Genomic DNA, 26136 nt, shown 5'->3' on the forward strand with positions numbered 1-26136 from the left:
TATAACAGCAGAACATATTTTTGAGATTACAGGAGGGTTTTTACATTCACTGGGATGAGGTATAATTTTTCTTCTCAAAATCAGGTGAAATTGAGCTGTCAGAGTACCGTGAAGCCAGCGCGCTTCAGGACAGCATTCTGCACTGTGTGAGGGAGGAGAGCACCAGGAAGAAGCGGCTGCAGGCCATGCGCAAGCAGAAGTCTCTGGACATTTCCAACACTGACTCCATCCTCTTCAACCTGGACGAACACAGACGTAAATCCTGCATTGATCGCTGCGACATGCAGGCGCCCCCTGAGGTCAATCGCACGTCGCATCATGGCAGGCATCACGGCAAGGGATCATCTGATGGCTCTTCGGTTCGGGTGGAGGGCAGCGATGCCATGGACCAGCGGGGCTCAAAGCCTGTCATCCCTGAGGTCCGCCTCAGCTGCATGGAGACCTTTGAGGACAAACTGGACCTGGGCTCGCTAGGAGGATCAGCTCAAGGGAAGGAGGACCAAGACCTCATCGACCTCTCCTCCGATTGCACCTCCATTCCCGAAAAGCACTCGCTGCTCTCGATGTCTGACAGCGACTCCTTGGTGTTCGAACCACTGCCTCCTCTGAGGATCGTGGAAAGCGATGAGGAGTTCGACCTTAACGCCCTCATGTCCTCGAAGTTCAACGGCAGCCCAAAGTTAACTCCTTCCCCTGCTAGCAGCAATACTTTGCGACTGTCTCCTGTGGTTCAGGTGAGTGTAGAGGACTGTTCCAGTGACAAAAAGGGAGAGGGAGGCTCAGAGCAGACGTTAGTGTTTAAAAGACTAAACCGTGTGACTCCCAGCAGCTCTCTGGATCTTCCTGACAGACTGGAAAATGTCTGCCATGAAAGCCCCATGACCCTAAAGCAGAAGAGAGACATGCTGAGGAAGACCCCACATGTCCCCGACCTCTCGCTAGACGACATGTGCGATGAGGTAAAGAGCAGCTTTGGACTCGGGACCAGTCCCTCTGGTAGGACAATCTTCTTGGACATCCCGGAAGACAAAGCCGAGCCTCCTTCCTCACTGGAAAAAAGTAAGGGGGACAGTAATGACGAAGAAGAATATGGGGATGATGAAGATGACGACGACATGGCTGATGAAGCAGACAGCGACCAAAAACCTGACAATGGGGACGATGAAGCAGAGTTTAAAATCCAGATTGTTCCCCGACAACGGAAGCAGAGGAAGATCGCTGTCAGTGCCATCCAGAGGGAATACCTGGACATCACCTTCAATATGTTCGACAAGCTGGGGGGGGAGCAGACCACGGAAACAGGTACGAAAAAACGATGGTTTTAGATCATTCCTTTTTTACCACTGTGCTGGTCAGGAAGTGTGTACATTTGATGATGTCTTATATTTAAAGAGGCTTATTCAATACACTAAAAACACTTTTTAGAACAGCTTGGTTGAAAGTCAGTAGCCTACTTTAAGCTTTTAGCTAAAATTATTTTAGGACCATACCTTTACTTTTTTTTCATTTTTGTCAATTTAATACAAATCGTCTACACTTAAAGGTGGGGTGGGTCATTTTGGAGAAACCAGCTCGAGTGCGCTAGAATTTGAAAATACACAGCCAGAAAAAATCTGCCACTTCCTTACAGAGCCCCTCCTCCAACACACATGCACATGACACATGACCAATGGGGTAGGAACCGGCTCGAGATTTCATCTGTACTACGGCTTTCATCTGTGGAAGCCGTAGTACTGTAAAAAGCACGACCAATCATTTTAGCCGGCCAGGCTAAAATAACTGGATGGCCTACCTGCCTGTCAGCCTTCCATCTGTGCACAAACTTATCTCGTGCCCTCATTGGTCATGTGCACGTTCGTGTGTATTGGAGGAGGGGCTCTGTAAGGAAGTGGCAGATTTTTTCAGGCTGTGTATTTTCAAATTCCAGCGCACTCGAGCTGGTTTCTCCAAAATTACCGACCCCACCTTTAAGGTCCCAGTTAACCATTTTGCAAACAATTACAATAAAGCTGTTTCCATTTCTGTACAATATGAAAATAAATGAGCAGATGATGAAAACTGTTGAATCCCGCGCGGATCACTTCACAGCCTCGCTGCTGACTTACTCACTGACCTCGTCACAGTTTATGTTCCTGACAGATCACTGTGTACTGCTGACTCTCGCACATCAACTGTTCCTCAGTCTAGGACTGAAGGCTACAGTGATGCTGCGTTTACTTCCTTTGTTTCAATCTCAGTGTTGATCTCTTTGATGGATCGCACAATTCTAGGAAAAGGTTTTCAAACCATATTCAGAACAATGGTACCGATGGCAGCCTGGTATGCTGGGAAAATGCACCCAAAAATAGTAGGCATTTCACAATGGACACAAAGGAAATAAAATCAAGTTTTATTTATATTGCACATTTGTAAAACGATTTTTGGTCGAGCCAAAGTGCTGTACATGCAATAAAAACACTTTACTACAATAGCAAACAGAAGACAATAAATTACAACAGCACAAATAAAAATCACACACAGGGAAATGTGTTATTTGAGGATGGAAACAAATGTGAACACTGAAAAATGCCTCCAATCTGTATATAACTAACCACTCCAGCTGTGTGGTGTCCTGTGGTGTTCTATGTATGTGTTCACTGTTTTTGTTTCATACTAACGCTTAAAACGTTTTTCAGAAGTAGCCAAACAGTTACACGTCACTGCAAACTAAGAAGAAGACTTTAATCACAGATCAAATTTCCAACGTTGATTCTCTAAATCTGCGTACAAGCAAACAACAATAATTAAACTTCACATAACGGTTACTAAATTAGTACTAAACACTTAAACAATCACAAATGGTAGCAAAAGTAGTGCTTATTACTACTGAATGTCCATATCTTATCAGCTTTTATCGGCATACATTCTGGCCAGATTCTGATGGCTAAGCCCCGCCCATTATTTACCCATATTGCCTTGCAGATCACAAAGTTCTGTCCACATTGGAAAAGCCACGAGAGTCGGCTTCAGCACCGACGCTCGAAGCTGCTATGCCTGAAACAAGCCACCGCTCTTCAGTATCAAGTAGGATCCAAATACTCTACTTTGGTCTCCTTATAAACTCAATTTGACTGTTGTGGTTTTGTTAAGAGGGCCTTTTTCTAACTGTTTTACTATTTCTTTTGGTGCTATTATTTATAACCCCTGCAGACAACTAAAATAGATACTGATGCTAGAAATATAAAATAAAATAACATAATATTATTTGACATTTGCCTTAAGATTTCCTAAGAAAATGCAGAGAGAAATATGACATTTTACAACCTAATTTTTCCAAATTAATGTTGCTTTTATCCTAATTGTGTAGTTAGTCATACAGACTAAGCTAAATTGTTGACCTCATTTTGTCCTTATGATTAAAGAAAATCACAATATTCCCCTTTTTTCATGTGTGTCTAGTTTATATCAATGTAACCGCACACAGTTGTTGGTATTGATGAAACGGTCTTGGCAGCTGCCTCACCCCAGGTGTCGTTCTCTGACCTTTAGCTCAGTACCGTCAGGTGAAGCGCGGCTCCCTGGGAGCGCTGACCATGAGCCAGCTAATGAAGAGACAGCTGGAGCACCAATCCAGTGCGCCACACAACATCAGCACCTGGGAGACGGGTCAGTCACTTTAGACTTTTCTTCATCCCATCATAGAAGGAGATACAGTATATGGACATACAGTAGTAACACATAGATGAAAACTGCAGAAACAGTAAACCAACATGTTATTCCTCATCAACCAGCCACTAATAACTGACAAGAAAAGCTTTCTATTGTTTTATTTCATAACTCCTTTTTTTGTAGGCCCTACAAAGACAAGTCTGCTTTCTGCACCAAGCACAGTCAGCATGTTTGTCCCTGCGCCCGAGGAGTTTATTGATGAGCAGCCTACCACGATGTCTGACAGGTAAATGAACAGATACCTGTCTAAAAACAGGTCATCATAATGCTTAAACATGCCTGTTTTTCTATGCATTGTCCCAGGTGTCGGGACTGTGCAGCCGTGCTGGAGGAATACGACGAGGAGACTCTCAGCCTTGCAGTGGTGGTTCTCTCCATGTTCATCCACCTCAGCCCTGATTTGGCTGCGCCCATGCTCCTCGACATCATGCAGTCTGTGGGCAGGTACAGCCGTTCCTGCAATCCATATCCACACAGCACTTCAGCGTTAAATGAAGTTTCATAACTCGCCCTCAGAACTCATGCATAATTCATCCCTGAATCCTAACCCACTGCTTTAACTTCTTTCAGGTTGGCATCTAGTGCCAATTTCTCTGGACAAGCTGAGAGGTATGAGACATTAAAGCCTTTACTGTGCTTATGGCTGAGTTTAATAATAGATGTGAAGTGTGCCCCCCTGTCCAACGCTGCCTTTCGTCCTGTGATGTCTTTGCAGTATGTTGATCCCAGGAAATGTAGCAGGTGTAGCCAAGCAGTTCCTCCGCTGTATGTTTCACCAGCTGGCCCCTAATGGCATCCTGCCCCAACTCTTCCAAAGCAACATCAAAGGTCTGCGCACTCCACTATACTCTACTCAAAAATCCTATGAATGTACTTACACTATTTCTATAGTGACTTACAACATGTCTTAAGTGCTCATTTGTGTGTTTTTCCACCTTGTTTGACTATATTTGATGACAGATTTATATCAATCAATCAATCAATGTTTATTTATATAGCCCAATATCACAAATGTTACATTTGTCTCAGTGGTCTTCACAGTGTGTACAGAATATCAGTATGACAATACGACACAGATATAAACCTGGATAGTAGTAATAGCAGTCTTTCTTTGCATATTTATTTGAATGTGTCTGAAACTTAGTGTCTACCTTTCTCCTTTTTACAGATGGAAGTTTTCTGCGAACACTGGCATCCTCCCTGATAGATTTTAATGATTTGAGTTCTGTTGCTGCCCTAAACATGCTGCTTGAGGTGAGGTTTCTTTCTAAGGCAGTTGTGTTGAGTCATTTACCCAGCAGGAGGAGCTCTTGTCAAAGCAAAATATATTTGTTCTGGCTTCAGCTACATGAACAGCATAAGCCCATCTAAAGCAACACATCATTGGGGCATTCCAGAAAACCTGCCTTACTCTGCACCACTGTACCGGTTTATTGTTACTGTTAAAGCTAAATAAATGACACAGATAACAACCCACTGACGCATGAGCTCATCCAAGCAATCATCTGTGCTTCACTGTGCTAAACCCCCGCTCTCATCATCAGCTCTGTGATTGATCAGGACTGAATGATCAGTTAAATGGAAATGTCTTCGCTTATAGAATCTCCTTATATAACCCTGTTATGGTTTATGCCTCTGCCCTCCAGGGCTTGAACAACAAGAAGAGTCTGCCAGCAGGGGGCACAATGCTGCACTGCCTGGACAACATCGCCACCTTCATGGAGGCCCTTCCCATGGACTCTCCTAGCAACCTGTGGACAACCATCTGCAACCAGTTCCAGACCTTCCTCACAAAACTGCCCTCTGTGCTTCCTCTGAAGGTAGATACTCTTCCGTTCACTTAGTCATGGTCTGATATGGTCTAATGTGATTATGGCTGGAGGAAAAGCATCTTGCAGTGCCCTTGTCGGGTTCAATAGGACAGAGTCTTACAATTGTAATTGATTTGACTCTGCCGCTTTTGACCTTGGAGGTCAGTTGAATGTGTTCTAATCAATTTATCACTGCAGGCACATTTTAATTCCAGGAATATGGCTCTGTATCATGCAATGTATTTCCACGTCGGTATTTTAAAACCAACTGACAGTCCAAATATTTTCCCATCTCATTAGTGCCCCATGGATTCCAGTTTAAGGATAATCATTTGTCTACTAAAAATCCCAACTACAAATGCAATCCGGGTAAGCCCAGAGCAGAATTTGTCATACTTTACCGAAAAGTAAAAATACAAGCCTTTGTTATCTTAACCTTTTCTCGTCTCCTTCCTCCCTACAGAGCCTCCTGGAGCCTTTCTCCAAGCTGCTGAGCTTTGTCATCCAGTATGGCATGTTCAGTCTCTCCTACCTCGTAGAACTGTGCGGACTATGTTACAAAGGCTTCAACAAGGTACTCTTGAGTGTGCTTTCATAACATCTTTAGTGTAAATAGAGTATCATAAGTAGGAAGAAAGCCCATGTTGACAGTAATCAGGAAGTATTTAAGGAGTTAAACCTTTTTAACTAATCTGCAGTGTTCAAAATGTTAAGCTGCTGTTCACAGGCCTCTGGCTCATCACTCTGTGGGTGCTTTACCTACTTCCCTGACTCTCCAGTCAGCCAGAAATGTGGCCATGTGTCACAGATGATTAAGTAGGCAATCAGCTAGTATTGATTAACATGATTAGTTGGTGTGCTAGGGCCGACCGGTGTGATTCTGAACGGCTGTCTCAGACAGAGATGGAGCCAGGGCTGTCTGCACGGTTGGGCCAGATGGAGCCTCAGTCCTCTACCACTGTCAGCGCTGCATGCTTTATGTCTCCTGCAGTATGGATTTTCTAGACCCTCTTCAATTCCTCACCGTATAATATCCACTTTTCAAAACCCAGAGTCACTATCAGCAATTGCTTTGGAACCTGTCCTTTGCAGTTGTTTTATGAAGAGGTGAGCTTTCTGGGAAGCTCCCCCCAGTTATCTTTGGAGGTCAGATTTTAAGGACACATAGTCACATTTACTAGTCCTACTAAAGTTTGTCCCGCCATGCATCATTTGTGAAAGCCGCACTGCACTATGCAACTGGGCCCTCTAGCTTAAGAGCAGAGTATGATTTGCTATTTAACAAACGGACATGCTCCATTAACTTTTAATTATGAGAGTGCTGCGTACAGGTATGCGCATTAAGTCAGAAGCAGCTCTGCATTCTGTACGAGCGGAGGAGCATGTGCCTGCGCCGAATATAAGCAAACATGACTGCATAGAGAAAGAGGGAGGCAAAGTGGAAGCCAGAAGATGACAGTGTGGTTTGTAAACAGGCAGCTGGGCTTTGTGTGGAAGGGATGAACAAAGAGAGAGCCTGTCCTCAGGGAGGGAGAAGGCAGCCTGACAGCCTCATCTGAGCTGCCTGGGACTCTGGGAGGAGAGATCTGGACTGGCCTAAATCTACTCCTCAGCTTCCCTATTCTCTGTCTATTCTCTGTCTCCCTGCCTCCCCTCCCTCCCCTCTCGCTGCCTGTCCTTCCCCCTCTATTCAGGCTACAGAGTTTATGCTCTCCTCGCAGCATGAGTAAGGGAGAGTGATAATAGAAAAAGGCAGTCTTGCTGCATCGGTACATTTACTCCACTCTCTATCTCCCCATCCAGGAGAGAGATAAGTTCTACATGTCCCGCATTGTGGTATTAGAGCTCCTGCAGGCTCTCAAGTTCAAGTCTCCTCTGCCCGACACAAACTTGTTACTGCTGGTCCAGGTAAAAAGAATGCTCTTTTATGCACAGTTTACAAGATCCACATAAATCACAGTGTTGCATCCTGAATACAAATGTAAAACCACTGTGGGATTTCTCAGTTTGTTTGTGCAGATATCGGTACACGGCTAGCAGAATCCACCATCATCCAAAAGCACATGATCTTAACACTGCCGGGGGTAAGACTTTAGCCGATGTGTGTTTGTCTCCTATTAGAATCAGCCACATTAAGCAGCAGGAAATAAAGATGGAGCCCGCTGTGATTCCTCCGAAAGGATAAACTTCTTTTGTTCTCCACAGTGCACAACAGCAGCCATGGAATGCATGAGACAATACATAAGTGAACTCCTGGACTTCATTGCAGATATGCACACATTAACCAAACTTAAAGTAAGTCTTGTTCTTATCATATGTATATTATATTCGCGTGCACTCCGCTCTGCATCAGCCAAACGGCTCGCTGCGAGGGGGACCCAAGTTCCCATCAGCAAAAACACGTGGGTTTGCTATCCTGGCTCCAAATTGGTGGAATGAGCTCCCCATTGACATCAGGACAGCAGAAAGTTTACACATCTTCCGGCGCAGACTGAAAACTCATCTCTTTCGACTCCACTTCGAGCGATAGAGTTACTAACAAAGAACTGCTAACAGAGCACTTTTATACTAATAAAGGACTGGCTTATCTAAAGCCAGTTGAGTAACACTTGAAATGTTTGGCTCTATGAAACCTGATGTACTTATATGATTCTGTTTTCTTCAAGGTTGTGTCTTCCTGGTCGAATGTACTTATTGTAAGTCGCTTTGGATAAAAGCGTCAGCTAAATGCAATGTAATGTAATATATGTCCTATTGTCCAGCCTTATCTTCTCCTTTTTCCAAATGTGTTACGCAGAGCCATATGAAGGCTTGCTGTCAGCCTCTGCATGAGGACACTTTCGGGGGGAACCTGAAAGTGGGCTTGGCACAAGTTGCTGCCATGGAGATCAGCAAAGGCAATCACCGTGATAACAAAGCTGTGGTCCGATATCTTCCTTGGCTTTATCATCCGCCATCCACCATGCAACAAGGGTAAAAATGAGAAAACAGCAGATGGATTTAGTAATGTCTTAAAGAGACAGTCCCGAATTACATTAAAACATATTGCCTCATCTATCTGTGGTGATATACTGTATACAGCAAGGTTGTAAGACATGTTGAAAGTGTATTGGTGTGAAAGCCAAAGTGTGTGTGTGAGTGGTCAAACCTTGAAAATGATCTTCACTGCGGATACAACAAAATCTGTTTTATGTACCTTTCGTGAACCAACACCAATGTTAAACTAACAGATGTTTAGTATAATCCTATGAAGAAATCAAATACAATTCTGTTGAATATTGAAACCTTTTTTTCCCTGCAGGCCCAAAGAATTTATTGAGTGTGTGTCCCACATCCGTCAGCTGTCCTGGCTGCTTCTGGGCTCCCTGACACACTGCGCCCTGCACCAGGGCTCCACCTCCTGCATGCCCATCCCTCTGGATGCTGGCTCCCACATTGCAGATCATCTTATCATCATCCTCATCGGTTTCCCAGAACAGTCAAAGGTCAGACAGAAAACAAATCTATCTAATGGCGCCACCCAGGCTGTGTTAATATGATCTATATAACCACCTCACATCGTTCTTGATCTCTGCCCCCAGACGTCGGTGCTGCACATGTGCTCTCTGTTCCACGCCTTCATGTTCGCCCAGCTGTGGACCATCTACTGCGAGCAGGCGGCCGCTGCTCCGTCCCTGCAGAACCAGAACCAGACCGAGTTTTCCTCCAGCGCCATCCTCACTGGCCTGGAGTTCTGGAGTCGGGTAACACCCAGCATCCTGCAGCTCATGGCCCACAATAAAGTAGTGAGTGTTCTGCCTGTTAATTAAAATGTCTGGAATGATTTCTGTTTCATAAATGATGTGAAAACTGTAACTATGATAGAGAAAATCACAGTTTGATTGTTTTTGTTTCTTTCTCTCAGATGGTAGAAATGGTGTGTCTTCATGTCATTAGTTTGATGGAAGCCCTGCAGGAGTGCAACTCAACCATCTTTGTCAAGGTTTGATATGACTCTAGTATCTCTCTAAATGGTTCATATATAACCACCTTAACACTAATCTAATACTTATCCATCCTCATTTCTTCCTACAGTTAATTCCTATGTGGCTACCCATGATTCAGTCAAACCTTAAGGTAAAGCTTTTAAGATGTTGATACAGATTTATAATATGCAGGTAACCATTGACTCTTAAGAGGATTACAGACTCATCTTACCTTTTCTTGTTCATCAGCATCTCTCTGCGGGGCTGCAGTTACGTCTCCAGGCCATCCAGAACCGTGTGAACCATCAGTGTCTGCTGGGCCCCACATCTGGTGCCCCCCCGATTGCCCTGCGCAAATGGCTGCAGTGCACCCAGTTCAAGATGGCTCAGGTGGAGATCCAGTCGTCTGAGGCCGCCTCGCAGTTCTACCCCATGTGACCTGCTCCTACTCACATCTGGGTCTTTAGACCTGCCTGCATCCTCTCTGACCAAAAAACAGACTCTTCTGTAAACCGATGATGTGTGGGATTCATATGGACTGGATCATTTTCAGCACCTTCAGTAGTATCATACTTGTACAGTAAATCTATGCTATTTTGAAGTACTGGAGCTGATAATTAAAGGTTTGGCAGGGATGATTGTATCAGGTGCCTAACTGTTGTATTCAACAGAGAGAATTTCTATTGACATTAGTAATAGTGAGAGTGTGAAAGCAAATGCTTGTTGAATATAAGATACTCTCACTATGTTACATTCATATTCTATCACTTTTTAAGTTGCTTGGTGGCAAGCCGAATAATAAAAGAATGAGTTTTTCTAAACGATGAGTACACTTTCTTTTCATATGAATTTCAAATCCCATTTAAATTCAAATGTGACATTTACTGCCCTTTTGATGTCCTGGCTGATTTGGAAAATGTCCAGTTTACCATAATGCAGATAAAATCAGCTCTGTTTTTCACTCTGCTAGACGAGAATCTGAACCTCAGGTGTGTCCGGGAAAATGGCATGACATGCATTACTCAGCTCCCGTCTGAGATCCTTGTCGGACTGTCAGTCATGCTGCCTCTCGCCATCAGAGCTCTGATCGATCAGAGGCCAGTCTGAGTTGCAGCAGCAGCTTTGTAACTTGATAAGATGGAGTCAGACATTAGAGGTAAACAAGACTTTTGGTTGTGCCCCCTCCCCGCCCTAAAGTCGAAGGCACCTCTTCCCCATTTGTCCATTCCCTTCTTCATTGGCAGCAGCGAAACAGATTGGCCCACGCATATACCAAGCAAACACAATTACCTTTGGCCTAATGTGGTTTGTTGTGATTAAGCATTGTTGTGAGGTCTAACCGCATTACCACAAAGCTCTTGTCTGAGAATAACAGATGACATGACAGCAGGGCTAGAAAGCCGAACAGCACATTAATCTCTGTTTTGATCTTTGCTGCTGCAAGGATTTCATTATCAAGCTTTAGGATGAATTAGATCTGATGATATAAATGTATTTTTGCGAGAAGAAATTGGTTTATCCGACAAAAATAAGTCAAATTTGATTTGCATGTATATATTTTGTAATGTTCTTTTAGTCACTGCGTGTGTAAAAGGACCCATGTTGAGAGGTGTGGACCAAATGAGTCACTAGTGTAATGATACCACACAATGTGACTAATGAACATGCACACACACACACTCACACACACTCCCCGGTGACCCCAAGCTAGCTGAATCAGGCTGCAGTGCCCCTGCTCATCAACCTCTCGTCTTGGCTCATCAAAGAGCCCCTCTCCTGCTGTGTGCCTCTGTGACCGTTGGTCTTTTAAAGTGATGTGGGATGCAGGTGTGTGTGTGTGTGTGTGTGTGTGTGTGTGTGTGTGTGTGTGTGTGTGTGTGTGTGTGTGTGTGTGTGTGTGTGTGTGTGTGTGTGTGTGTGTGTGTGTGTGTGTGTGTCAGCATGTGCACAGGTGTGTGTGTGTCTGTGTGTTTAATCAAGTCCCCCTTGCTCTGGGGTTGCATCTGTCAGCCACTGCCACCGTTGTGATCGTTTGAACTCGCAGCCCTTTTCCAAAGAACCTCTCTCATTAGCAGCAGCTTATGTAATCAGTGTCCCACAGGTATCCAGCACTTTCCCCGCCCCTGCCTGCCTGCCTGCCTGCCTGCTGCCTCCTGGAGGACCATATGGGAGCGCTGACCTGATGAGCAGGCAGCTGGAGGTAGTGAGGGTAATTAACGCTGACCAAAGGCCTCTCAGGCAGAGAGGGTGTGAGTGGGTCCTCACAGATTGTGAAGGTCAGCTTTGAAAAGCCTTTTCGGGCTCTCACACAAACACACACATGCATTCATCAGCAAAGTGTAACACCAGGTGTGTACATTAGTCACATTTCTTGATTAAAGAGTCTCCAACATGCTGCTAGTTTTGTACAGTAACAATTTCCAGATATTTGTAGGAACTTTGCTCTATGGAAATACCTTCTGAGAGCCTCGTAAAGCTTGTTGAGACAGTGGACAATCTCTGGTCCCCCGCCTAGTGCTGTCACATTGCTTTTATAACAGTGAAATTCACAGCGCCCTGGCTGGACAATGCATGAATGTTTAAATTGCTCAGAGTGTCCATTGGCATTATCATCAAGTAGCACATCTAAAGCGGAGCAGGCAAACTCTACGGTCCCTCATTCACATTATAATTCATTGACATTCCTCTTCAGTGCTCCTCTGCATCAGCCTGTGGAGTACAGGTTTGTCCCCCTTGTTTGTTTCACATCATTAAAATGTGCAAATTAAAATGGGAACATGTCCATACAATTGAATGTAAGAAGGAAACCACTTCACAGAGGTGTTTCAGAATCTGCTACCATCTTTTAACTTCCTGTTAAAACCCTTATTTTGTAAAAGTAACTTGTGTTCTTGCTTGAGCTGCAGAAATCCGTAACACATTTTTTTGTCACATGAGCATTTACCGAGACCAGAGCGAGCACAATATGCAACCTACAAGTTTTTCTTGTTTGCGTCATTAGGCCCCACGGAGAGTAGTTCATTAAAGATGCACTGTGTGAGACAGACTGAGAACATGTCCTCCACTGCAGGAGGGGGGGGGACAGACAGACATGGACAGCACAGATCTCTGCCCAAGACGTGGACCAAACAACACAGACAGGACGGGAACAGGCTAAATATAACATCTCATTTTTATCACAGACGGCCAGTTTGTCTGCCATAACATAATAACAGATCTCAATGTGTACATATACCTCTTTAAACACAATAGACTGTGGGTCTGTTGTTATGTACAGTTTTATTTACAACTGAAAAACTCAGCAATGAAATCAACTTATGCACATCTTTCTATCTGTTTGGTATAATGCATAAATTGTGTATGTACTATTGATTGCCATATATACATGAATGGCTTGCTCCATCAACATGACAACATTGACATTATTCTAAATGGTAGCACATTGTTTAAGTTTTACTATGTATAAACATATGTTCTGTCACACTGTACATTAATTAACAGTCCAGAAGGCAGATATTTAATTATGGATATTTACATTCATGCATCCATCATTTCTCTCATATAGGTACATGGTGGGGTATACTGGTAGCTAATATATGTGCATGTTTTAGATGCAAGCATGTGTTTTACCAAATGTCCACAGTTTAGCCAATATCTATACTTAACTGACAGCCACAGAGCACAGCCCACTCTCACTGAGTACACTCATCCGCATGCACACTCACAGACAGATAGACACACACACAAACACGCCCTCACACACGTACACGCATGCACGCACATACACACGCAGATTTAATTTATAAAAGCAGAGCAGCGTTGTGTGATGCTCCAGTTCAGCTCAGTTGTGTTTTTCCAGCGGGGATGTGGAGGATGCCGGTGAAAGCACTGAGTCACACACACATCCCTGCTGAGGCCATCCTCTGTGCAACCTGATCTCTGGCTATTGGTTAAGTCTCCTGTCTCTCGCCAGTCACAAGGTCAGCCCTGGGCTCATGTCCCCTGTTTCTATAGCGATGAGCTAAGCCCTACTTGACAGATGGAAAAATAAAGATTCAAACAAAGCACGGCTGTGGGCATCTCGCTGACCCCAAGACTCTGAAACAACCGAACGACTTGTGTGAGCAGGTTTAACTTGTAGTGGGGAGCTTGCTTTGAGAGAACTAATCAACAATGGAAACTGCCATTATGATGCAGCACAGAAATAATGTTCAGAAAACACACATTCACATATAGAGACACAAAGAGACCACTGACTTCTGAAGTCTCAGGGAAACAGAGACAAGCATATCAAACACCCAGAGACAAAACAACTGATACAAAAACTCTTTGCAGAGCAAGCGCGTTTTCGGCATCAGTGTCTCAACAAACTGACAGCAGGCTTAAAGCATCGGAGCATCACAAATGAATTATACGGTTTATAAATTATTCACTTAAAAAACAGAGCTATCAAGAAATAAAAATAATTCATCAAGATGTTTGAGATTTGTAAAGATATGAGTAACTTACAAGACAGGGTTTTTTTTCCTTTAAGTAGAAAAATAAATTCAAAAGGTAGATAAGTAATTAAATTGAACAAATAAATGGATGAATGACTGAAGTATATTACATTGAGCATTTTTGGCATGGTAAAATAACCACAACGTCCTTTGTTGATGTCGTTGCTCTTCTTTTTTTTTCAATATGGATTTCTTTAAATTGCATAGTCATATGAATCCACATCTGACAGCCAGGACCGACAGGAACAACATGCCTCTCACAAAGCATCCGTCTCAAAAAATGCAGAACAAAAGATGGACAGTGTTGGGACTGGAATATAAAAAAATGTTGCATTCTCTGTAAAAACTGCATGCACGTTATTTATTGTGTATGATGGGCCTCTCGTGTCCTGGGTGCTGTATTGTCTGTTGTTCCTTTGCAGATGTCAACAGTGTGTGAGGTCTGGATCTGCGGCCGACTGGCAGACAGTCCCTCTCCAGCCAGCAGCCAACCAGCCTGTCAGCAACACTTGCTGTTACTAAGAGCATAATGTTCAGCCTGCTGTGCCACTTTCGACACCATGGGGGTTTGTGGATTTTTCACTCCGTCCTTTCTGCCTTGATTTTTTTTCCTTCCAACTTTTGCAGCTCCTCTTGAGCTGAATGGTGTCTTCAGTCCGGGCAACATGCCAAGCAAAGAGGGGACGGTTAACCTATTGGAAAACCTCGGGTCAAACCCTGTTGCATTCTGGGTGAGAGGGGATTGTTGTATTCAGGGGGGGTTTAGGTGAGAGACGGTAATTGTGATGTCACTTCCTGTCTATCTGGAGACAGTCTATACCACAGTGTTGTTCGTACCAATGGCCTTCTTGTTACGGATGCTCATGGCATATTCCCCGCGACTTGTCCCATTCTCCTCCTTTCGTAGTGGTTTCCTGCAAATAAACATTTTCATAAAGTCAAGATAAATTCCTTGACAAGACGTTACATTTACCCTCAGCTGAAGGCCATGTCATTAAACAGAGTTTTCTAGACCAGTGGTTCCCAAACGGTGTGCCGCGGCACACTGGTGTGCCGTGAGGCAAGTCCGGGTGTGCCGTGGGATTTTGTGACAACCATACGTTATTATTGCAATATACAACTACATAAAAATAATTATTTTTTTATTTACTATATCAGTACTTTGTAGGTTTATATGTACGTAATCTGCGCGACTACATCTCCACCTGCAGTGCTGCATAAACATGGCTGAGTCAGCGATAACTCTCGAGGGGTGGAGGACGTATGCCCATTATTTTGAGTTCATCCGAAGAATAGACAGGAATGTGACGGTGAAGTGCAAACTGTGTCCAGGCCAGAAGCTGTTATCCACTGCTGTAAACACCACGTCAAACCTCAACAAGCACCTGCAAAGAAAACATGCTAAGGTGGAGCTACCGCACACGCTATGTGTTTGTTTATATCACGTCTGTTCTTCTTCTCTGTCTTCCGGTTGTTGCCTGTTTTGAATGACGAATACACACTACCGCCGCCTGCTGGTAAGAGAGTTATTGCCACTCACGCATGCGCAGTTCGTACGTGCTCGGCTGAAGTCTTTGCGGTGTCTGGTTCCAGTGCAACACATGGCCAACACGCAGGAGAACACGCCGACGCAACAGCGTGAGCATAGATAGACTGCGCAAAATATACAGATAGCAGGAGACAGAGAACAGCCATGGTCAGATAGGAAAACATTCAGGATGGAAACTGAACTAAAGAGAACATTTGAAACTTTAGCAGTCTGCGTGATCTGCCTGCAGGGAGGGGCGGGCCGGCCCTGCGAGTAAAGTAACGAGTTACTTTATGTAGAGAGTAACGAAGTAGTGTAATACTTAAGTAATATGTAATATGTAATATATTACTTTTTTTTAGTAACGACTCTGCTGAAATGTTACATTTATAATTTGTAGTTCAGGACCATGGACAATGCAGCTTCCTTGCATTGACAGTTATCTGTGCTGAATTTCCTTTGTCTCATTTTTAATGTTGTGACCTGTCTGGTTTAAATGAGTGTGTTGCTGCTTTGATGAAGCCTAATTTGATAACGTTTCAAATTCATTTCTGAAATATTTCGTTACTAAATATTTCATGAGTAATATAGTTGTCTTGTAAATAATTATGCACATTTACAGATATTTTACATATGAGTGATAACACGTGTTATCAGGGCTATTTTGCACAATAGGTGTGCCTTGAGATTTTGACTTGTCCTTTGGTGTGCCTTGGGCACAAAAAGTTTGGGAACCACTGTTCTAGACTGTTAACCTTTAGGCTGATTTGATTTTTTGCGCTGCTCCGGTCTCAGCAATCCTTTCTAATAAGGAAAATGTTCAAAGGTCACTTTTGCAAGGAGACAGGAGGAAAATAAACATTGCAACGCAGGGGATACAGCAATTACCTACCCTGACTGGTAGATGCAATCTTCCCCCTAAGTAATGAATATTTGTGTGGCTGTCAAAACAACTTGGGAATAACATCGATACATATACTCCTCCAAACAAGGGGTAGTACTCTGTCCTTTCTTTGAGTACGTTCTGGTGCACACTAGCTGCAACACATGATCCTTGCTTCTACTGAAGAGCAGTATCATTCAATGCAGCACTTTTCATGCATTACTTTGTGCCTTTGTGGTTATTATATTTGTCCAGTGTACTGTGGCTTCTGCACCGACCCCCTCAGCTGCCCTCCCCTGCTCGGGCTTATGTAACTCGGAGACAGATCTGAATACAGTTAGTACAGTCATTGTCCCACTCAACACTGTACTATGCCTTCATTGCCACAGAGTACCCTTGAGCGACATCTTTGCTCAGCGTCTCCTCTTTTCTCCCCTGCTCTGAAAGCTCTGGCTGGCCAGTGCAACTTTGACAGTCATTCTCAGTCCAGTCCAGCACAAATCTTCTTCCCTTATCGGGCATGTGCCGCGAGGGAATCCTTACAGGGTGAGATGAGCTCATCATGTAACCCAATACTACGGTTTGTTATGTTTAATTTTTGGTTGGACTGTGTAAGAGGGAGGAGGATTCACTCTTAAATATATTAATAAAGTGACTGTGTACCCTTTGAGATAAGAAACAACACATTCGTTTTCTACCAAGTAATACATTTAATTTGAAAACATTAAAATCCAATGTTGGTCAATTTAACTAATGAGGTTTAGCTGCTGCAGCCTAGATGCATGTTAGCCATTATACAATGAAAGTTCAGCAAAAAAAAATACAAAGCCTCAGGACAGCATTTTTCTGCTGCTGTTGTGTAAGATTGTGTTGTATTCTCTCCTTTAAGATCTCAGTAAAAAGAAGTGAAATGCAAACATTGTGAGCTTTAAAATTGCTGCATTTTTGATATGCTTAAACATTGGATTGCATTATGCCCCCTCATGTCATTGACAGACTGTCTTACACTCTAAATAAAAATGGACGTCTTATGTAAAATCTTTCAATTTCTGTTAGGTCATTTTTGCCATTTATTGGACATAATATGATTGATAGTCTTGTAAATGTACAATTAGGGCGAGTTTTTTTTGTGCACATGCTCATTTGTTGCCTGCTGTCAACTAAATTGGTCTGCTGTCTTTTCTCGTTTCTCCCGTGCACTTTCGCCAGTCTGTTTTTGCCACACCTATTATTCAAACGTCTTGTTGCTGTCAGGTTTTTAAACGGTTCCTGTCTCGGCTGTTTTTCAGCTGTCAGTTCAGCCCTGTGAACCTCCACCTCCTGTGTTCCAGAAACTCTCATCTGTCAACAAAGTCACTCTCAGAGTCTTTACCAGTCTTTAAAGATTCACTCAAAAAAATAAGAACTGTCACAATGGGGTCGAAATAATAAACACTCTCAGCATGCCTCCTCTGTCATTTTTAGCAATGCGAGCAGCATGGATAGGAATTGCAATTTTAGTCTGTCAGCCCTTGGCTTTGTGCCACACTGAAATATCTCAACACCTGACATTTTGCACACATTCATTGTCCCCGGAGGACAAATCCTACCAACGTTTATGATCCCCTGACTTTGACTCTATTGTCATGATTTTGCAATTTATTTCTTAAATGTTCCTTTTTTTTGGTGCATTTTCGTATTTATTTGACATTTTATAAACGGGGAGGGAGAAAGAGGGGTATGACATGAAAATAAGGTCCCATGGCCATAATCTAACCCTGGACATTGCGGTTTTAAAGAAGATGACAAGAAATGACAGATTTTTGAACTTCGCAAACTGCATGGAGTTGTTGGGGCTGTTGCAGATGATCTGAGCCAATGGCATTGAGCAAAGTTGTAAACAAAACATGTGGCAATGATGACTAAGACTTCCTGTGGGACTCTGTCAGCTGGGAGGGGTCACAGGGCTGAGGACACCAGGGAAACATGGCGGCCATATAGGACAGATGCTGCTTCCGGTGTCCCCATGGGACCCGGGGAAAACCTCAGAATAGAAACCGCCCAGCCTCAGGATGGAAACACATTTCGCTGCGGGGGAGATGATTGGCCGATGCAGATGCAGCTAGGGGAGTTGGGATATACCAACGTTTCTCTAAGGGACAGACGGCAGTGTTTACAGCCAGTCTGGGAATTCTACCACTTGGAATAAAAAGTCAGCAAGGTCAATGTTCGTTAAAAGTTATGCAGCGTCCTTGCATCTCACCAATTATTTAACTTTTGCCAGGTCTGTATTTCTTCCACTACGTTCTGACGCTGGTGAACTTAGGCCTGCTGGAAGGTGCTCTGGCCCTGTTTGTTGTAATCTTCGCTCAGACTGACCATGTCGCTCTGGGCCGCCACACAGGGCCTCAAGCCGACCTCTACCCAGGCCTTCAATAATAGATGCCATGCTGTTGACACATGGCAGGAGGCAACACAACATTTTACAGGTTAGATGAATATTTCATATCAAAGCTGTGCAATCACAGCGCACATTCCTGTTTGAAGTTTGGGGAATGGATCATGGCGAAATTGGGACATGTGTTGAGCTGTTTACAATTACTCCAGCCATCTGGAAATTAGAGTAACATGCTATGGTTAAAAGAAAACACATAAAAAACAGACTGTACAAATCTGTCGCCAGTTTTAATGGTGCTGGTGTAGTAATTTTAAAAATAAAACAGAGGAGATTAATAATGTATTTAGTAAATATTGAATTTTTAACCATTTTGCCTGACAAGTATTTCCCTTGTATTGTATTTTGGATATTCTCTTTGCCCTTGGATAGAGCAGCTGTGATGTATTATCCATCTTTGGACAAGCCTCCCCGAGCGGTAAGTGATTGGGAAATGCTTCTAGCTTCATTAGTCACTTGGTCTGAGTTTAGCTTGTTTTGGCTTCTTGGCCGGCTGACAGCCTGGACAGCAGCATCATGTCTTTAGCTTTGGATGGCACAGCAACACTGAAACGCAGCGTGTGTCTGAATCCTCTCCTCAATGCTTGCACGCACCAGCCTCCCTGGTGCTGTGGACTCTGAATAGAATTGTATGGAAGTGTTTTTCCATCCTAGCCCGTTTGCTTCAGACACATGACTGGCAGACAAAGATTATAAAAAATAACAAAAGGCCAGCAGGGCTGGGACCCGCAGAGCTAGCTCCTCTGCTGTCTGTGGTGCTCAGGCAGGCCCTGGTCCTCGTCCAGCTAATTTTCATTGGGAAAGCCCGAAGCACTGAGGGGCTGCAAGCGCTATGTATAACTGGCCATGTTATTCTCACTGACAAACCCTCTCTCACATTGTTATTGACTCGGACGCTCAATTACTGCCTTTACTTGCTTTCGTAGACAACATTTGCCTGTCCTTTTCGCTGTGTTGTTTCCTCTGCCTTCCGCTCAGAACGATGGATGATTAGAGCATCCGTGACAAATGTTAAAGGGATCACATTTTTTCCTGGACTGCTCTCTTATTGGCTGGTGACTAATGAATGTCTAATGAGGCCAGTCTGGCTGGACATGTGTATTTCTCCCTTCTCAGAGAGGGCAGCTTGGCGTGGCACAAAGTCTGCAGTCTAGAGCCCACAGAGCTTCAGGACACGACCTGCTTGCATGTATAAAAGATGTTGCCTGCGACTGAATGACTGCGCAAATTAATTCATAAATAATGACTTGGGTTTGGGGCTAGAGCCCGTATTGCAACAACACTTTTCTACCACTGCTGCATTAAAAAAGGTGCCCCTTGGCTACACAGGGGGATGGAGAATTGCCATAATGAATTCCTGAGCCAACCACCCATTACTTCCACTGCCTGACTTTGCCTATTTGTTGTTTAAAGAAAGGAGAAATAGAGTTCTGCTGAGGAAAGCCATATGTGGCATACAGGCTTAATACAATTCCATAAAAATAACAAGGTATGCTATTAAATCAATTTAAATACACATCAATAAAAGATAGAAGTAGCTCCCTGATTTAGCGCATACATCCTTGGCTGTTTTCACATGGGTGTGTGGAGAGTCAATGTTTATAGTCATTTTATAGAGTGTGTAAATATGCCAACATGATGTATCTATGTATGTAAAGATGTTGTGAGCTTATGGATGGGTGAACACAAATCCCTGCATGTGCAGTGCTTCGCACGATATGCACGTGTGTGTGAGTGTGTAAAATGTCTGCGAACATTACTGTGGATGTCAGAGTGCATGTGTGAGACGGTGCTGCCTGAATGTCACACAGAGAATTGGGTCTGGGTTGTGCTGCAGTCTAAAACCTCACGCAGTCTTTTCTCTAATAAGCCAAACGGGAGAAATATGTCCCGCTGCCACAGCGGCGTCTTGGGATTCCTCTGCTCGCCTCTCGCTTTCATGAATCCAGCTGCTGTTTTAGAAAGCTTTAGACACTTATGCAAATTAGAAATCAACACAGTATATTTTAAAGCCGGATCATAATGCGCCTCGATAAATTAATTTATATGATGTTTCCGGGCGACTCAGTGTAGTGGATCTTTCTCAGTGACATTTACAACCCAGTCCATTATCTAACCTCTGACCTCAGTGTGACCCAGCTGGGTGATGACAGGGTCAGCGTAGCCTCACACACAGGTAGGAGGGATAGTACAGTCTAAACATGAGTCAGATTACACATGATGTGTTGGGTAGCCTGCCTGTGATAGATCCTATTTCAATTTGTCCTCACAAAATATTTCAAAGTTCTTACGGAAATACTACAAGAACAGAACAAGACAAGAGTAACATCCAACCTCTTGATGGCCTTGTAGCAGATGATGATGGCTGAGAGGAGGAAGACCACTGAGGCACAGCCCACCGTTCCAAGCACTACGATGTCCATCTCCATCCACCAGGGCCTCAACGAGGGCTCCATGGTCTCTGGCACTGAGAAACAGAGAGAGAAGAAGAGGGGGCAGGAGGAGAGGGTCGGAAACAAAAATAAATCAGAAAAATAATGAAAAAACATTTATGAGAGCTCAACCCTTAAGATAAAACAATGACTTGAGTTTTTTTTAGTGATTGCGTTATACAACTTTTCCTCCCAGGTCTCTGAGTTTGGAAGAAGTTGTGTCCTCGTCTGTTCTGTAGGTCTTAGGTTCAACGTTCAAAGATATCTAACCCGACACCATGAATCATTTAAGGTCCCATCAGCCTTCCGTACACCAGCACTCTTGTCCACACCAATTACTGTTGCAGGAACCTCCTGCTCTTTCTACATCAGATCAGTGGTGTAAGACCACTCACCAGAATGTTGTATAACATTATGTGCATCAGCAACTTCGTATCTGTAATGCAAAACGTCTCTCTTCTCTTTCTGCAGCGTTTGATACTCTCCCAGCATCTATAAATCAGTTTAGTCATGTGCATATCTATCAATCAATGAATGCCGATTTGTTCCAGTTTTGTGCTCCTGAGAAAATACTCTGTGTGCTGTATATAATAACAAACTTGTAGCTCCTGCATTAACAGGTATGTTGTTATGAATGGGAGGAAGGGTTTACACCATGGCAACAACTACTCCTTAGTAATGCTGTGGACTATTTTCCAACACAGCACATTTCAAAGAAGCAAATAACAACTCACGGCTTTCCCTGGTACAGCACACTACGTCATAAGTCAGTGAATTTAAAACCTCCTCTCAGCCAAATTTCCATTTTAATCCTGCGTTTTGTCAACGGCTGTAGGATTTAATTCGGTCAGTGTAAGGATCTACTTCATTGTGATAGAGCACGCTCCTTTGAAAGGACTTTGGAAACCATTTTTAGCACACATAGACTTAACTTACAGTGCCAATGGTATCACTTTTTTTTCAAAGACTTCAAGCAGATAGATAAGATCTCAGTCATTGTCCCAGTTTTAGCTATGCATATTCATTGCATTTTAAAGACTACGGTTAAAGGCAGGATTTCAGCTTTAACTGCTCTGCAAATTGGGCTACGGAAGGAAGATCAGGGTAATTATGCGCCTGTATAGATTAAATTGAAAACTGAAGACAAAAACTCCCTTTAAGTGAATTATTCATGGCGTCTCCACCCTCTGCAAACATTTCTGTGTAAAGTTAAAAAGGAATAAAAATTGGCCTGCTTATCATATTTAACCTGATGTGCCGCTGTTTATGGATGCAGCTTTCACAGTTCCACTCGAGCGCTGTCTGTAATTGGGCATTCAAACTCCCACCTTCGCTTACAGTGGATCCTGACAGCATTTATGCAATGACCAACATTCGGAGAAGGGTCTATAACTCTTGATAGGTATCTCACATGTTGAGTCGGGGGGGGGGAAAGGTCTATTTAAAAATTGACCAGACAGAAATAAATAATTGGAAGTGTTTGATTAAAACCTGTCTCATATCAGCACACTGTTCATTAAGGTGCTTGAGACCTTATACAAATCATATCAACTTTCAGCAAGCAGCCTTATGAAATATGGTTGCCTATCTGTCAATGGATTTACCATCTCAGAGTGAGTGTCGGATGGAAAACTGCTGCAACAGGCAGCCTCACAGATATACGTGTATGCTTGTTATAAACAAGCATTAACACACACACACACACACACACACACACACACACACACACACACACACACACACACACACACACACACACACACACACACACACACACACACACACACACACACACACACACACACACACACACACACACACACACACACACACACACACACACACACACACACACACACACACACACACACACACACACACACACACCCTCATTGCTGCCAGCTCAACTTCAAAATTAAGCTTAAACTAGATGGTTGGTTCATTAGATGCTTATCTCTAACAAATTAAAGCTAATTGAATTAACTCATCTGTGTTTTAATCAGGGGTCCTCCGGGGGAAACCCACCACTGAAACTCTGAGCTTGACAGCCCAGCGGGCATGGATTTCACAGGCAGCTGGGTACTCCCGGAGGTCAGACCCGGCATAAATGAGTCCTGTGTTCAGCTGTCAACATCCTGCTGGCTCTATCACACGCACAGACACACACGTGTGAAACAGTGCCCATGCACGGGGGCTCGCACAGTTATCTCAGGGGGTTGATGGTATATTTTTCTTTTTGAGCATAAAAGGAAACACTTCACGTAAAAACGGTCAGATTAGCCAGTTGTTTGACACCTGCGTTTGGCTTGGAATGAGATCCTACTGTGGGGCGAGAGCAGACTCAGAGTGAGACAGGCCGACTTGGAGCGAGACATGTGTGAAACCTGGGAGTGAGGGCTGGGAGTCCTACCTGTGGTGCCCAGTAGCCGTGGAGGAGGCGGAGGAGGTGGCGGAGGAGGAAGTGGGGGGTATCTTCTACAGTGGCATGCCAGCTGGCACTGTTCGCTAACTTTCTCCGCCACAGTCTGTGAGCATGACCTCTGGAGTTCTCCCTTATGGCGAGGAAGAGAAAGAGACGGAGAGGGAGAGAGACATTGAAATTATTGTGGCACTGTCCTTCAGTGCATTACTCATGAGTGCCATCAGCACAACACTGTGCATCACAAATGGAGAGGCTTGAACACTCAGCAGCCTCTCAGTTAGCAGCCCTGTGGATATCCTCTCTGCATTATTTTCCTATCAGTGTTGTTGTCACCGGGGCTGCTGTGTATGTAGTACATGCAGAATAGTATCGGGTTTATGGCTGCAGCACGCTCCCTGTAAGAAACCACCCACCAACAGAGTGGGCAGCAGGCTGCCCCGAGGAGTGTGCGTGGGTGGACTTGGAAACTCAAGCAGATCACATTACACATGAACCCTGGCAACACTGAGTGTGTGTGAACAACAGCTCACCACTATCTGTAGGCAGCAGCGTGGGGCAGAGGTTATAATACTCATCACTAACATATGCCTGATGCAGGGATCCTGGTGGGATAACTAAATATTGTTATAAAAAACACAGTTGGCTACTCCATGTCACTGCACAAGAAAAGAGTGTGTGTGCATAGCTATATTTCTTGCTGGAAACTCTACACATGCATGCCTGTCAGTATTACCTAAATACAGGTGAACTGGTGATCTCAACATCTGGTGTAAACAAACAAAGTACTGCACTGCATATTATAATAATATAATGAGTATATAAGTTTCTTGAAAAAAATCAATCAGTTATACAGTTGTTATCCATCAGTAAATCAACTCCAGTTACATTATAGTGTGACATAATCTCATGCGTAAATTGACTAAGTGGAGCGGCTGAACCCGATCCTTACCTGGCATGAGAGTAAAAACAGTGAGAGAAGGCAATGACCGAAGAAAAAAGGCCAAAAACTTAAAGTAAATGGCATTAGATCTTGGACCAGCATTCCTGTTGCGCTGTTCTCGAAGATACTAGGCAGGGGTTCCAACAAATAAATGCAGTATACATAGGCTTGAACTGTTTGGGAAATAACCATCCACCCTGTCCAGTTCAGCGGCGATATCTGTGACAAGCGTCTCCAGAAATAGTTTATGCCACAATCATTTTCCTCTTGAAATCCCGTTGTCGATAGCATAGGACAGGCGAGCCGGTGGAATGAGTAGCAATCTCGATAATTCACATCTCGAAAGTAGTTTTTTTCTTATTGGCACTCAGATAGCGACCTGAATCACGCCGCTACTCCGTGCAATGTGAGGGCGGTAGATGGCCCGTACCTTACATCCCTCATCGGCTGCAAGCATGAGTGCAAATGGGCCACTCAAGCCATCGAAGTTGAAGGGAAAAAAAAGCGAACAGAGAGAGATCCTCAGGAATATCGTGCGGCAGGATTCCTCACAATAGGATCACACATCCCCTCAACTTATCTAGGCTGAACACTGTATGGGCGAGTCCGGAGGGCAGAGCCGAGGGTTAAACTGATGCATCCCCCTCTGTGCCAAAATACATTTTATACGGGAGCATCACCACCGCGCACTTGATGCAGCGCTCACATCAGCTCATCCTGACAGCGTGTGCTCAAACAAATTCACCCTCCGCTACTCATAAAGTCCCCCCTCCTCTTAAAAAACAACACAGGAGGTGGTTATGTAGGCGTCGGTAATGTCAGCTGTTTGTTTGTGTTTGCTTGTTTAGGTTGGATTTGTTTTTTTTTAAATAGTGGTCCAGGCAGAAAGTATAGCCCACAATGCGTGGAGGCGAGTCCATAAGGATGACGCGTACAAGACCGAATTAAAGTCAAGTAGAGAGAGATGGAGAGAGCGCTTGAGACGCCTACCGACTGAAAACACTGCCGCATGTTTGTTTTGTGCCTGCGAGAAGAACACTCAGTGGTCCAATGTCCCGAAGTAGGTTGAGATAAACAATACTGATGTAACCTGGCATTCACTGCTAATGCTCAACTGCAAAGACATTTATGAGATATTTATTAAATGTTTCTTTTCCAACCAGAGCTTCATTTTATTTATTTTTATTTTGTAAAACCATCATGGTGAAATGGTTTATACGATGTGATGCTTTAGGCCAAAGTGCAAAAAATAATCAGACTGAAATGGGTAGTTGAGCAGAGTTGCATAATATTATTGGTGGTTTACTCTTCACAAGGCACAGTTATGAAATTACCCCACAGCCCACAGCCATGGACAGAGAGAGACAACGTGATATTCTCAGTTTACTGGAAGTTACTAAAGCACATTACTAAAGCAATAAAACCCTGTGTTTATCTTGGTGCAAATAAGGGAAGCAAATAAGAAGGATGGTTTTGGATCGAGTGAAATAATTCATCCTGTTAGAAAACAAAAT

At 43.7% G+C, this 26136-nt stretch overlaps 2 protein-coding genes across 6 annotated transcripts in view; one reads left to right on the forward strand and one right to left on the reverse strand.

The window, feature by feature from the left end:
* LOC117467930 (protein unc-79 homolog) overlaps positions 1-10305 on the forward strand; it is a 33626-nt gene extending 23321 nt beyond the window's left edge. For 3 of the 5 annotated variants that reach the window (XM_034111862.2, XM_034111863.2, XM_034111864.2), the window contains 20 exons: positions 85-1302; positions 2962-3063; positions 3529-3645; positions 3832-3934; positions 4012-4152; positions 4279-4317; positions 4424-4536; positions 4877-4962; positions 5355-5528; positions 5820-5888; positions 5983-6093; positions 7323-7427; positions 7526-7603; positions 7725-7814; positions 8317-8492; positions 8821-9004; positions 9101-9304; positions 9424-9501; positions 9594-9635; positions 9734-10305. In XM_034111862.2, coding sequence (XP_033967753.1) covers positions 85-1302; positions 2962-3063; positions 3529-3645; positions 3832-3934; positions 4012-4152; positions 4279-4317; positions 4424-4536; positions 4877-4962; positions 5355-5528; positions 5820-5888; positions 5983-6093; positions 7323-7427; positions 7526-7603; positions 7725-7814; positions 8317-8492; positions 8821-9004; positions 9101-9304; positions 9424-9501; positions 9594-9635; positions 9734-9922 — 3419 coding nt within the window. In that variant the 3' untranslated portion in view covers positions 9923-10305. The remainder of the gene's footprint in view (positions 1-84; positions 1303-2961; positions 3064-3528; positions 3646-3831; positions 3935-4011; positions 4153-4278; positions 4318-4423; positions 4537-4876; positions 4963-5354; positions 5529-5819; positions 5889-5982; positions 6094-7322; positions 7428-7525; positions 7604-7724; positions 7815-8316; positions 8493-8820; positions 9005-9100; positions 9305-9423; positions 9502-9593; positions 9636-9733) is intronic. The other 2 variants (XM_071207239.1, XM_034111865.2) reach the window with 2 other exon arrangements.
* Positions 10306-14172: 3867 nt separating this feature from the next.
* prima1 (proline rich membrane anchor 1) lies at positions 14173-25446 on the reverse strand. Its single transcript, XM_034110897.2, has 4 exons — positions 24632-25446; positions 23671-23812; positions 21163-21295; positions 14173-14897 (listed from the first exon to the last, which is right to left on the reverse strand). Exons 1-4 carry the CDS (start codon positions 24911-24913, stop codon positions 14798-14800), a joined length of 657 nt encoding a protein of 218 aa, XP_033966788.1. The 5' UTR covers positions 24914-25446; the 3' UTR covers positions 14173-14797.
* Between the last annotated feature and the right edge of the window lie 690 nt (positions 25447-26136).

This window comes from Pseudochaenichthys georgianus, chromosome 22, assembly GCF_902827115.2.
Source record: "Pseudochaenichthys georgianus chromosome 22, fPseGeo1.2, whole genome shotgun sequence".
NCBI classification, from domain to species: Eukaryota; Metazoa; Chordata; class Actinopteri; order Perciformes; family Channichthyidae; genus Pseudochaenichthys; species Pseudochaenichthys georgianus.